This window comes from Columba livia, chromosome 1, assembly GCF_036013475.1.
Source record: "Columba livia isolate bColLiv1 breed racing homer chromosome 1, bColLiv1.pat.W.v2, whole genome shotgun sequence".
NCBI lineage: Eukaryota > Metazoa > Chordata > Aves > Columbiformes > Columbidae > Columba > Columba livia.
Genome location: NC_088602.1, coordinates 180472975 through 180486910, shown reverse-complemented (window position 1 = coordinate 180486910; position 13936 = coordinate 180472975). Strand labels below are relative to the sequence as shown.

At 41.0% G+C, this 13936-nt stretch overlaps 2 protein-coding genes across 13 annotated transcripts in view; one reads left to right on the top strand and one right to left on the bottom strand.

Annotated features, from left to right (window-relative positions):
- Nucleotides 1-249: 249 nt before the first annotated feature.
- ZCRB1 (zinc finger CCHC-type and RNA binding motif containing 1) lies at nucleotides 250-13709 on the bottom strand. Its single transcript, XM_065048643.1, has 8 exons — nucleotides 13508-13709; nucleotides 6925-7012; nucleotides 6726-6754; nucleotides 3355-3466; nucleotides 3166-3273; nucleotides 2202-2311; nucleotides 2026-2101; nucleotides 250-892 (listed from the first exon to the last, which is right to left on the bottom strand). Exons 2-8 carry the CDS (start codon nucleotides 7006-7008, stop codon nucleotides 761-763), a joined length of 651 nt encoding a protein of 216 aa, XP_064904715.1. The 5' UTR covers nucleotides 7009-7012; nucleotides 13508-13709; the 3' UTR covers nucleotides 250-760.
- Nucleotides 13659-13936, top strand: part of PPHLN1 (periphilin 1) — a 70565-nt gene continuing 70287 nt past the window's right edge. For 3 of the 12 annotated variants that reach the window (XM_065048641.1, XM_065048635.1, XM_065048632.1), the window contains exon 1: nucleotides 13735-13817. The gene's annotated coding sequence lies outside the window, so the exon portion shown is untranslated. Of the gene's footprint in view, nucleotides 13822-13936 lie in introns of all 12 variants that reach the window. The other 9 variants (XM_065048637.1, XM_065048631.1, XM_065048639.1 and 6 more) reach the window with 7 other exon arrangements.

Sequence of the window (13936 nt, the reverse complement as noted above, 5' to 3'; positions counted from 1 at the left end):
AATTTTTAATGCAAAAGCAACAGAACTATAACTCTTAAAAAATATTAAGCGTGGAACTTCAAGACTGAACCGATCACCACATCACTTTTAACTGCATGTCTTATGAAGCCTATATTGTATACACATTATATAATACTATGAAGCGTACATCAAGTTATAAAACTGCATCAGATAGAAGATTGATGTCTTAATATCCTTTTGGAAAAGACGGAAGTATTGTTTAGTTTAAAATGATTTCACAGACCAAGCTGATGACACAGTAATTTATTATATTTCTGCATGAAGAGTTAAAAGACTAGTACAATGCTTCAGGCTGAAATTCAACCCTGTGCAGAGGAAGTAGTGCAAGATTCATACACTAGTAAAGTACAACTAAAGCATTGCTTCCAAACAGGCAATAAACAGGCCAATACAGAAAGCATCATGACCCTAAAAGGAACTCCTGTTAGGAAAAAAACCACCTTGGGAAATTCTCTTATGAAAGACTTCACTCCCAGGGTTTGGGTCTAGATAGTAACTGCAAGAATCGTTCTCCCAGATATTTTTATTGATTTAAGTGTAGAAACACATTGTTTTCTTAAGAAGCTGCCTTGAAGAGTGAAGTTTTGAGAGAGATATCAAAAGATGGGAGGTAGGGTAGAACTACAACGTGATTTTCCGTGTCTTCAACACCAAGACAAACCTGTATTACAGATAACTTTGTAGCACTTTACAAAATGTACACTGTATATATTACATATGCATATAAACCAGTATTATTTCAATCGCTGAGTTCTTCCTCATCACTGAAATAAGCACTTTTCTTAATCCGTGGACGTTTTGAATCATCTGAAATTGAAGATTCCCCTGCAGTCTGTGTCCATCTTTGTTGTTCTTCCTCAATTTTGGCTTGCTACAACATAAGAAGGAAAAGATTTAGCTAGGATTAAGAAAAATTAAGATGCATTACAAAAAATAATGCAAATTATTAATATGCATTTATTTATTAAATAAGTTAGAGAATTCAAAAGGTTTATCTCCATTTCTAGATAAAGTTTGTGATGAATGTGCTAGAAAACATTTCTCAAAGTAGTTCTCATGTGCAAACAGTAAGACTTCTGCACCAATGGAGGCTGCACGGGGCAGCCTCTGCTTTCAAAGAAAGGAACTTTGCACATGGCAGACTTCAAGAACTACAGGGCAGCTGAGATCTGAAGCAAAGAATGCATCGCATTTTACATTGACATTATTGAATCAGCTTTGTTCCAATAAGTCTTCTATCTGTTCTCTTTTGCTGTCATTCATTCAGGGAATGAATGTCTTCAGGGATGTAAACGTTATTCAACTAAAGGTTTAACTAGATGATTCCTAGTTTTACTGGGAAATATGCTATCCCAGTTAAAATCTTTAGATGGTGAGAGAAATGGGAATGTTTCTTGGCTTACAGGTTTTAATTCCAATTGTGGAGGGGTTTTTTGGGGGGGAGAGGTTGGATAATCGTGCATATTTGCATTGTTTTTTTTACTAAATTATGTAGAAGCTTTGCACTCACTACAGTAATTTTCAGGACAAAGTTATCTTAAAAACTCTTGAGAGTTTTCTTGGGGGGTACAGGGGCACACAGGGGACAGCTGAGGACAAGGGAACCAAGAAATCTGAACATCAGGTCAGGCTTGCTCTGTGTAGTGAAGCAAAAGCCTATAAAGTACTAAAGAAGACAGTAATACAGCTGTCAGACTACCTAGCTACGTAACAAAAAAAATGTATTAAATACATTTGGAGTGAAGAGGTCTGTTAGAGACTGCAATAGACTGCACTAGGCAAAGGAAGTGCTCCAGAAATTTATGTTGTTCAAGGGTATTCTACTGATTGAGGGGAGAGGATGTCCCTAGTCATCTAGACATGATTATTTTTCTGGTTGCTCAGTTAACAGAGGACAGACTTACAGGTGTATCTCAGAGCTTTTCAAAAGAAGCTAAAAAAGGGAAGTAGAGTTACATTCAAATAATTAAAAAGTAATAAATACACAACGCTTCAGTTTTGTACCTGAACAGCTATGGCTTGGCTGAGGCTATCTAAAGCAGGGTCTTCTCCTTCCTCTTCACTTTCTTCTTCCTCCTCACTTCATTGTGCAGAGAGAAAAAAATACACAGATCTTTATTTTAAGTGTTCAGTATGACGAAGCTGCCCAAAAGTACTAAAATGTAAATAAATATACATACATTTCTTCTGGCTCAACTATTTTCTTTTTCTTCTTCTTTTCTTTTTTTTTTGGTGGCTCCCGCTCTCCTAACATATTTTTAGGACAAGCATAACTTAAGTGTCCTGCTTCCTTGAAGAAAAAGAAATATTGCTTAACAGAAACCATTACAAACAACTATATGTTGAAACATACCATGAGGAAAGATAATGTAAGACAGTTCACAGGGGAAAAAAATGGAAGCAATTAGTAAGATAAATGGAATGCTGAATTAGCACATAGAAGACAAACTCTCCTCTATAAGCTCGCCATAGAAACTAAGAGATTGGTGGCGATATGCATGTTTAATTGCAAATTGAGAACAAACTAGGAGCAAAGTAGATTTTCCTTGGCTACTGCAATAGCTGAATACACTACAGTACAGTTTATGCTCAAGAGAAGATATACATCTCAGCATTAACAGTTTAAGAAATAGGAGTCAACATTTTTGCTCTCAAAAGTGTCATGAATATAAATCAAGTTTGTATTTGATGTTAAATACTATCCAAAATGCAATCTCCAATGTTATTATATTAACGAAAAGTGAGGAATTGCCTAAAATTTAACACACACTTATTTTGTGCAAAAACCATTGTTTCCAATATTTATTTTACCATCAATTATATCATGACCTTCCAAAGATATACCAAAAGCAGGTATTTTGAAACAAAATTAGGAGTTTTTCCTTCTCATACAGCTTTTACAGATACTTTTCTCTGTCTGCTCATCAGCACATTAAATAGCGATTCTAAGCACATATTTCCCCCCACCCACAAAAACCCAAACAAAAGACAAAAGGGGTATTATCATTCTCGAAAACGGCAAAACTGCTATGCAAGTTGACAGTACCTGGAGAATACATTATTTTAACACCACAGGCAGGATTAGCAATGGCCAAACTGAATAAAAAAGCTGGAGTATAATAATTCATTTTTGGTTTTACTCACCCCACATTCGTAACACTTAGACTTATCAAAGTAGTTACGCCTGCGAATGAATTCTGCTGCTCTTCCATTATCAATGGCAATACTTGCTTTTATTACTCTTCCAAACAACTATAGCAAATTGGAAAAAAAGGTAAATATTTTGGGGCTGTAAACCCAACCCTCCTACCATAACAATTTTCCACAATTTACCTGTTTGTTATTAAGTGCCCGAGAACAGTTTTGTGCAGATTCTTTATCCAAAAACAAAATAAAGGCAACTCCTTTGCTCTTCCTTGTGTCTTTGTCTTTCATAATAGTAACTCTGAAAACATATAACCACGTTATTGATACGCAAAAATTAGTTCAGCGACATTTTTTCCTTAAAGATCTCAGTGGGATCGTCGTTTTGTTACACAGTAAAAAGGAAATAAAGTATATTTATCAATAGAAAGGCTCATTAAACAGAAATTAAAAGGAACAGATAACCAGGCCATGTGCTTGAAGATAGAGTGGAGATGGTTTTGAAAAGTGTGTGGGGTTTTCCTGGTTCCAAATATCATTCTTTATTCCCTTGGATGACTTGCAGCATAGAGATCATACTCTTTAGTGTTGCATACAGCTTAACTGGAGCGAACTACACATACCAGAGGTAAAACTAAAATTCTGGAATAATCTTGAATATCACTGACATTGCTGAAAAACAGTGCATTGAACTGCATCCAAACTGAGGATTCTATGTTCCAGTAGGACTAATGAGCTAAACATGTTCACGATAGGAAATAGTAAGTATATGCAGCATTGTTCTACAACTATCTTCAACTGGAATCCAAACAGGTAATGGATGCATGTGTTGTTTTACGTGACATACAAATTAAGTCGTCAGTCTAACATTGGAATCAACAGCTCCAGTAGCACATCATCAAATTCAAGAATGATTTATATCCAGTACAAACAACACAAAAAGAATGACAAGAGGTGAAAAGGGGGTACCTCACAAGACCCAGATTCTTTCAATCTTAATTGTATTTAGCCCTTAAAAAATCCCCAAAACAGCAAAAAAAACCCACAAAAACCAAATAAAACAACCAAACAAAGATCCTGAAACAGGATGCCAGTCTGCATGTACGTAAAAATAAAAGTACATGTTAAAAAGTAGGGAATAAACTCCTTCCTGTGTCCACCACAGGTAGAACCAGGTTCAGCCATAAGGCAAGCCAAAATTGTAAGAAATAGTAGGACCTTTTTTTTTAAAAAAAAAAACCCAAACAAACCCCACTTCAATGCAGAAGGTCTAGCAGAGAACCTGTATAAGTAACAGATGACCTGCATAGCAGAAGGTATATAAAATAAAAGCTCAATAAAGCAAGCTCAGTTTTCCCTTAAATACATGCATAGAATGAAAGAGCTTAGAAGAGGTTTTCTACCAAAGCCTCTTGGACAAGGATGTGTCCAATTGAATACATTGAGTTGAACTGTCAATAAAACTGACTTTAGAACAAGTTTGTTAATTCTTTTGCCAAGTTACTCTTCCAAGAGTTCCAACAGAAACCTAATACGCCTCTCAGGCTTCTAATTGAAATATTGATCATACCAGTTAATAACACAAGTGTAGAAAGAAACAAGTGTGACAAATCTTTAGGAAGTCAGCAACTTCTTGGAGCCCTAGAAAGTCTGACTTCTCACTGGGCAAACTGAGCTGAAATCATAATAGGATATACTGGGGTGAGAAAGGCATTACAAAGAAAAGTCAGCACGATTTTTCTGAGTCAAGACACGCTGTAAAAAAAGTCTATTAAAGCTTATTTAATTAAGTTAAAGCTGACCTAGATGACACCGCAAAGCTTTCTGCAAAGTGTTCGAAAGTCTCTGAACAAAGACTCTACAGAAATCAAGCTAATATTTGAAAAGGCTTTTCTTGGGAATTAATAACTAGTTATAAAGATGAAAACTGATCCTTGTTAGCCTCTGTTTCACAGCAAAATGGCAATATCCGTAGAATCCCACAGTAGCTGCATGGTTGGTTTATAGTCAGGTCAGCTTGCAAAGGGGCAAAGAGAAAACAAATTTTGCTAGATTAAAAAAAAAATATCATAGTAGTGTTTCACACATGTTATTCTGTGACCCTGCATTTGGTTTAACTTCTTGCAGTGACTAGACAAAATGTTAGGAAAAATGAGGTATCAGTAAGTGAATTTTTTTGTGAAATAATATATAGATGGGGAAAAACAGTAACTACACATATAGAATTGCAAGTTCTAAAATAGCTACTTTCACACAGGATGCAGCATAGGATTTCTTCTGCATGGGCACCTGAAAACACCATTTCTGTTGTCTATGACAGTCAAAAAAAGTAAATAAAATACTAGAAACTACTAATAAAGGAAAAAAGAATGCTGCTATGACACCTTTAGAATAGGCAATGCTTCCTGCAGCCAATACTTCATACAATTCTCATCTTCCTGTCAAACAAGTTCAAAAGCCAAGACAGTAGGAGACCCCTACCCCCAAACACAGAGAGCATAGGTAGAATACCAAATGGCAGCAGGGAGATCAGAAGTGTTGAATTTATGAAGAACAGGCCCCTCGATGGATATCAAACACCAGTGTTACTACTACAACCTTTGCTCAAGATTTTTTCTAAATCAGTAGTTCAGCAATCAACTGAAACAGACACCCCACCCTGGAAACAAGAGACTGTAGGTACACAGTTGTATTGGTCACTGCATGTCTGCCAGAGCCCTACATAAGCATCTTCCTCTCAATCAATTTAAAAAATATGTTTTTTAAAGTTGTAGTCCGGCTTTACCTGATGTTTGTCCCCTGAAACACAGTCCAGAGACTTAAAAAAGTTTGAATTCAGCTCTCTATCTCACAGATTATTACAGCAGCTACTAAAAGAGTAGACTTTGCTGGTGTAGGGTTGAAAACTGATTTCTTGTGTCTCATTATTCTGACCAGTTAAAAAAAAATACAGAAACAAAACAGGAAGTTCCTTACTGTGGCATTTGTTTCTATCATTTGAACAGAGGCATGTATTCTATTCACAAACATTGTTCATGGATACCCCACATATTAAAAACCGTTACTATGCAGCCTTACACCTAATCGTAACTATAATACAAAGCAATCACAGTAACAAGTCCCTCTATAACCACAATTACAGGAATTGTACAATACAGTTGTGTGAACTGTTTGTTGGAATTGTGACATCTAGTTAATTAAGCAGAAGGTCCCACTTTTACACTTATCCCAGGTGGTGTTTGGCCGAAGGGGAACAACACTTTCTAGAAGAATATTGTTTCAACTATTTCAGAAAAAAGACCACTGGTATATAACAACGTTCTACTTGCTCTCAAGAAGTGGTTAGCAAAACCTGTAACCAGCACAAATATTCTTATATTATGTGTGTTACTGGAAGAACTTCCAGTTTTTAATTAAATGTATTAAAAATGAAGAGAACTTCAGGACAGTTCCACATTCATACTTAAATTATAATAAGCACAAGACTTTCAAGTGGAGCAAAGACATTAAATATTTAAAATGAAAGGTACAAAAATAGCAGGCCATATCAGGTCACTTACTTGACAACCTTCCCATACTTTGAAAAGATCTGAAATAGAAAACGAAGTAAAAAAGACTTAACAATATGCAATTGCATTTCATTAGTAATAAATTTATAAATACAAACTTTTCTAACCAAGAAATACATATCAGTATTGTATTTACACTCAAAATTGTTGTCAACAAGTTTAATCTGCACAATTCAGCTCTTCAACTTACCCTGTATAGATCATTGTTTGTCAAAGCAAAGGGTAAATTGGACACATATACTGTGCTTTTGCTTGGTGCCAACCCACCACTCATTTTTCTGAAAAAAAGGAGCAGGAGAGAAGAGTTAAGCTGTATTTAACAGAGCCATTATAAAACAGTTGCAAGACTTTTTAAGAGGTTTTTTTTTTTTCAAACTTAGCCCAAACATCATGATAAAGTTGCAGGAAAGCATAGCTTTCATTGCCTTTCATCATTTTACATTAAATTAGTGTATGCCTTTTTGTGCTACAGAAGACATACACTCCTTCCCCATCCACTGGATCCAAAGCACATTTTTGCTGTGAGTCAATTTTTAAGTAATGAAAAAACAGAGAAGTTAGTGTCTTTAAAATAAGCCTCTGTGATTTTTGCAGTAAAGAGAGGTTTAGGTCCAGAAAGAAACAAGTAATCTCCATTTATTAAACATTCTGGCCAATACAGGAAATTAATAACTTTTGTTGAAGTAGCTGCATGTTCTGATTCTTTATAGAAATTTCAGTTCAGCTGCATTAAACGCAGAATAAACCACATTCAATTAATGGGGTGAGGGCAGAAGTTTCCCTAAAGCAGAATTCTAATTATTGGGGGGGAAAAGATGCTGTATTTACTTTAAAATGTATCTTTGCAGCTAAAGAAACAAGTACTTCCTCTTGTATCTATTGCTCAGGCTTCCACACTGCTCTGGAACCTTAAGCGTCCAGAGCTGATCACAGACACCTTTGTCTCCCCTCGAGGCACTCTTTCTCCTCTTCTTCCTCCTCCTTCTCCTGATTAAGCAGCTGTTAACTACCCTGATGTCTGCTGGAAGGACTACTCAGTCAGCCATCCACAGTCCAGGAGGTTCCTCCAGTGCACTGATGATAACTTCCTGATGTAAATGGTGGATCAGTCAACTAGCAGAGGTGCACTGCTGGATCTCACCCTCACTAACAGTGAAGCAGTAAAGGTTGAGGGCTGCCTTGGCTGCAGTGACCATGAAATGGTGGAGTTCATGATCTCGTGTCGCAGGAACAGAATAGCAATCAGAATCACAACCCTGGACTTCAGTAGGGCCAACTTTGACCTTTTCAAGCAATTGCTAGGGGAAATCCCATGGGCAACGCTGCTTGAGGGCAAAGGGGCCCAAGATACTTGGCTAGCATTCAGGGACTGCTTCTTCCAAGCTCAAGATCAGAGCCCAACATGTAGGAAGTCAGGGAAGGGAGCCAGGAGACCTGCGTGGTTAAACAGGGAGCTGCTGAGTAAGCTCAAGTGGAAGAAGGGGCTGGCCACTTGAGAAGAATATAAGGCTGCTGTTCAAGGATGTAGGGAGGCAACTAGGAAAGCTAAGGCCTCCTTAGAATAAAACCTGGCGAGACGGGTCAAAGACAATAGGAAGAGTTTCTTTAAATACATGGCAGATAAAACTAACACTACAAGCAATGTAGGCCCACTGATGAATGAGGTGTGTGCCCTGGTGACAGAAGATACAGAGAAGGCAGAGTTACTGAATGCCTTCTTTGTCTCTGTCTACTCTGCCAGAGGCTGTCCTGAGGAGCCCTGTACCCCTGAGGCCCCAGAGGAAGGCAGGACAATGGAGGAGTCTGCCTGAGTTGATGAGGACTGGGTTAGGGAGCAATTAGGCAATCTGGACATCCATAAATCCATGGGTCCAGATGGGATGCACCCGCAGGTGCTGAGTGAGCTGGCTGAGGTCATTGCTGGACCACTCTCCATCATCTTTGCCAAGTTTTGGGAAATGGGAGAGGTGCCTGAGGACTGGAGGAAAGCAAATCTCACTCCAGTCTTCAAAAAGGGCAAGAAGGAGGACCCGACTAACTATAGACTGGTCAGCCTCGCCTCCATCCCTTGACAGGTGATGGAACAACTGATCCTTGGTGCCATCTCAAAGCGTATCAAGGATAAGAGGGTCATTAGGGGTAGTCAACGTGGCTTCACCAAGGGGAAGTCGTGCTTGACCAACCTCATAGCCTTTTATGAGGACATAACGAGGTGGATAGATGATGGCAGAGCGGTGGATGTGGTCTATCTTGATTTCAGTAAAACATTTGAACCAGTCTCCCACAGCATCCTCGCAGATAAACTGAGGAAGTATGGTTTGGACGATCAGCTAGTGAGGTGAACTGTGAACTGGCTGTAGGAAAGAAGCCAGAGAGTCGTGGTCAATGGAGCAGTCTAGTTGGAGGCCTGTATGTAGTGGAGTGCCTCAGGGGTCAGTACTGAGACCAGTATTATTGCATATATTCATCAACAACTTGGATGAGGGAATAGTGCACTGTCAGCAAGTTTGATGATGACACTAAGCTGGGAGGAGTGGCTGACACACCAGAAGGCTGTGCTGCCATCCAAAGAGACCTTGACAGGCTGGAGAGTTGGGCAGGTTAAAATTTAATGAAATATAACAAGGGCAAGTGTAGAGTATTGCATCTGGGCAGGAACAGCCCCAGGTTCCAGTATAAGTTGAGGAATGACCTATTAGAGAGCAGTGTAGGGGAAAGGGACCTGGGGGTCCTGGTGGACAACAGAATGACCATGAGCCAGCACTGTGCCCTTGTGGCCAGTAAGGCCAATGGCATCCTCGGGTGTATTAGAAGGGGGGTGGTTAGTAGGTCAAGAGAGGTTCTTCTTCCCCTCTACTCCGCCCTGGTGAGACCACACCTGGAATATTGTGTCCAGTTCTGGGCCCCTCAGTTCAAGAAGGACAGGGAACTGCTGGAGAGAGTCCAGCACAGGGCAACAAAGATGATTAAGGGAGTGGAGAATCTCCCTTATGAGGAAAGGCTGAGGGAGCTGGGGCTCTTTAGCTTGGAGAAGAGGAGACTGAGTGGTGACCTTATTAATGTTTATAAATATGTAAAGGGTGAGTGTCACGAGGATGGAGCCAGGCTCTTCTCAGTGACAACCAATGATAGGACAAGGGGCAATGGGTACAAACTGCAACACAGGAGATTCCACATAAATATGAGGAGAAACTTCTTCACAGTGAGGGTGACAGACACTGGAACAGGCTGCCCAGGTGGGTTGTGGAGTCTCCTTCTCTGGAGACATTCAAAACCCACCTGGACACACTCCTGTGTAACCTGATCTAGGTGTTCCTGCTCCAGCGGGGAGATGGGACTAGATGATCTTTTGAAGTCCCTTCCAATCCCTGACATTCTGTGATTCTGTGAAATCTCAAAGCCATTTTCATTTCCAATCTGTTTTAAGCTCCTGAAACTAAGTAGCCAGGAATATGCTTAGAAACCATGAATCCATTCAAAAACGTTTTTGTAATTGCATACACACCATCTAATACTAGGTAAAGAGTAACTAAACTAACTTGAAAAAGAACAGCCTACATTTTTCCTCATGTTTGGACATTTAAGTGGTGCTAAAGTCTGTGCAAAACACTTCTTCCCTCCAATCCATTTTGCAGCCATGGCTTGGTCCAAGAGCTAAGGAGGAAAATTTAACAAAATAAAGCACAATCCCTATGAGAGGGCACATCAGACAGTACAGCAAAAATCCAATGACTACCTGCTTATCCAGCTTCCTGCAGCCCTTATTCCTGCTTCTTGGCACCTCCAGCCAAACCCTAACTGCCATTTCTTCAGCAAGACCAACTCATCTTAAGAATACAGACAAAAGCTGATGAAGGGATGAAAGAAACTCAGGTATTAGAAATCAACATTCGTCATAGTTCACACTATTTCTTAGGGGATTTTTCACGTAGCGAGTCTGAGCAGATTGTCTGGCCAAGTGCCAATGAAGTAACTTATATCACTCTAACCTGGCTGTGGTCATTTCTGACATTTCATGATTCAGTCATCTGAAGACCTGACATTCCCAGCAGACACTGATTATCCAAGTGTTTTGCTTCTCTGTCCTGACACACTTACTGTATCACAATTCATTTGAATGGCAGTTACGAAGTGATTGAATTTTGAGGTTTTCCATGTTCAGAGGCTGTGTTCTTTGGAATGAGCAGAAATGGCAACATAAAGGTTGCACAAATGAAAACAGAATAAATTTGCAATAAAGGCCACACGTTGCATCTGGTGTTATGCAGACTGGATTAATTATCCCAAATTCCTTCCTGCTTGGCATTAGTATCCTTGACAAGTCTAAGCAGACTGGCTGGGCAACATGCCACACAAATATATGGCCCAAAGTGCAGTTATCCAGTTGTACAGTGGATGCAGAGGATTCACCAAGAGCTACCGTAGTGCTGCATTATGGTATGTTGCCAATGTTAATATAATGCAACAGAGGAGGAGAAAACAGCAGAGGTGAACCTCAGGTGGCTGTAAAGAGAAATTTAATTCCGCCTAGGAGACAAGAGAAGCTATAGCACCTCGTAACAGGAGACCAAGCAGACCCCATATTAATGAACAAATGCCAGTGAGGATGGCACGACTGGAGAGCGGTCAGCTTGCATATTCCACAACACGACAGCACAAACCTCCAAATAGAAGGTGATAAGTCATGTGAAAACTTCTACAGCCCTTGTAGCTCAGTTGATAGGAAATTATTAATGAATGCAAGCTACAGAACTGCCAGTTTCAGCTGTACGCTACTTTTTCCAGAAGGAAGCTGAAAGAGTTGCACCCTGGAGTGCTGGATGCCAGACAGCTGAGGCTGAATTTTGTTTCTAGTCTCCTGGACAAATTTAAGTTAAACAGTCTTGCTGCTCTGACTGTCCAAATATCCTTAGCAATTTGTATTGTTTAGGTCTGTTGTGCCAGGATTTCTTAATTTTTATGTCTGACTCACCAGACAGGCACTATTTTAATAAAAGAGGAAGCACACTAACTGTGAGGCTATTGCTATGCTCATGTTCAAGATGGCAAAGGTTCAAATTTGTTACTCTAGGAAAGAATATTTCCCCAGATCTGCAGGAGGGCTTCCTGTTCTAAATACTAAGGGGTCATTGGGATGGTTTATCAGTATCTTATTTAAGCAAGCAGATACACTGACAGGTTTGTAGAATGGCAACATTTGGGCCATTCATCTACTTAAAAGTCTCATTGTCCTTACTAGGTCTTCTGCAGAACATCCAAACATGACATTTTACTAAAAGCAATCTCTCAAAAAGTGTGAGCATTTTAAAATGCACCTTTTTGGTTACCTGTTGTAAATACAGCGATATAAAGGCAGTTTTAGATCCAGCTACTGGCACAATTCTTCCTATCCTCATAAGCCTCAAAAAGAAACATCGCACAGGTCAATTTTAACCCTGCCTTAACAAATCTGTTAGTCTTGGTTTTTTTAAACCACCATGAAGACTCTGTGGGGAAAGTGAGTGCCAACAACACCCCTCCTTTCATTTATGGATGCCAACCTTGCTACACCACCTTCACATTTATTGGTCTGATGTTTCCCAGTGAAACATCAGTGAGAAAAGCCAATTTGACCTTTAAGCTAACTTTCCAGATGAGAGGCTCATCATTACAGACCTCAGAGTCCCTTCAGGAATTTTCTAACTTCATAGAACTGTCCAATACAAGTTTGACATTTTCATCACGTATTTTAAGTTTAACATTTTCATCACTTATTTTCTGCTTGTTCATCAGTCTCTCTGCTTTATAGGTTTTCACTTCACAGGCTGACAATGAACAAATAAATAAATAAAAAGATAAAATCCCCTAAACCACCTGAGTTTTCTACTTGCTGCAGGGGACTCACCTGAGTCTCACATGCGACCTGGCTTCTATATCCTGATTCATTTCCCCAGCAAGTGTTTTCTGGTTTATACTGAATGCTTTTATGGTGCTTTCCTGATCTTTAAGGTATTACCTGGTTACTTAACTTCAAAGCATCAGCTGGGAGCCAGTATATTATCTTCATGGGATTGAGCACAACTCCCATTAAAGTCACAGCCTCTCTGTAATACTAATGCATTCTTCATTTACCATTTTCACATATTAACTTTCAAGATGGGGTTGTCTCTCATTACCATGACTTCTTGAATTCAATCTTTTTTGTCTTTTCCAACAACTCAAATTAAAAGAAGCCACTCTTCAACAAGAGCCATCCAGCAGTAATGACTACTGAATCAAACTACTCCTATGTTCTAATCCAACTACAAAAACTTTGCGATTATAAGACTGGGGAACCGGGCCATCAGCAGGAACTACATTAAGAGCTTTAACAATGATTTCTTTTTAAATGCATTTCCAGCATGGTCAAGATACAACAAATGTTTCTTGGTTCAGTCATGTCTAGTCTCTCCCAGAACCCCACCCAGGAAGAGCAGAACCAGGTAAGTCACTTAGGGAAGCCTCGCCCCTTCCTCCTAAAAACCCCAGCTGAGACAACCAGCTCCATTTCAAGGCTCACTACGTGCAAACCGCCGTTAGGGCTGGAGCACTACAGAGTACTCAGAACTTCCACACGTTGTATTAAAGCTTTTCGCTGTTCGGAACAACATCCCGCGGTTCCCCTTGCCGCTCCCCAGCCAGAGTCCCCCCGTACAACCAGGAAGGCCGGGAGCCAGGCGAACACCCCCCGCCCGGTCGGGGCCCACCCGCGCCCTGGCTCCTCCGCCCGTTCCCCGCGAGGGGACGCGGCCTACCCGTCACGGCGGGCTCAGCCCGCGCGGCCGCCCATGGCGCGACGCGACACCGGCCGACGCGCAGGCCTCGGCGGGACGGGACGGGACGGGACCCGGCACGACACAGCCCCCGCTCCGCCGCCGCCCGGCACAGAGGCGCGCTTCCGCCGACGCAACCGCCGGCGCGGTCCCACGCCAATAGACGGTGGCGATGGTGGGAGGAAGGCGGGTGTTTCCGTGCACGTTCGGGGAGCGCCGGAAGCGGCGAGAGGAGGCGCGGCGGCCGCCCGGGGAGCTGCCGGGGGAGCTGCAGCAGGAGTGAGCGAGGCAGGCAGGTGAGCGGCGGGGGCGGGTCCGGGTCCGGGCGCCGGTCTGTGCGTGCGGGGGCTGGTGCGGAGCCGGTTGTCTCGCCCGCCTCTTCCGCGGGGCCAGCGTGACACCTGGTCGCGG

Bases quoted from the DNA above. Each gene is read 5' to 3' on its own strand.
- ZCRB1 (XM_065048643.1), bottom strand. From the start codon at position 7,008: ATGAGTGGTGGGTTGGCACCAAGCAAAAGCACAGTATATGTGTCCAAT. The intron at 6,755-6,924 runs GTAAGTTGAAGA...TTTCTATTTCAG, and splicing joins CAAACAATGATCTATACAGG to ATCTTTTCAAAGTATGGGAA. The intron at 893-2,025 runs GTACAAAACTGA...CTTATGTTGTAG, and splicing joins GCCAAGCCATAGCTGTTCAG to CAAGCCAAAATTGAGGAAGA.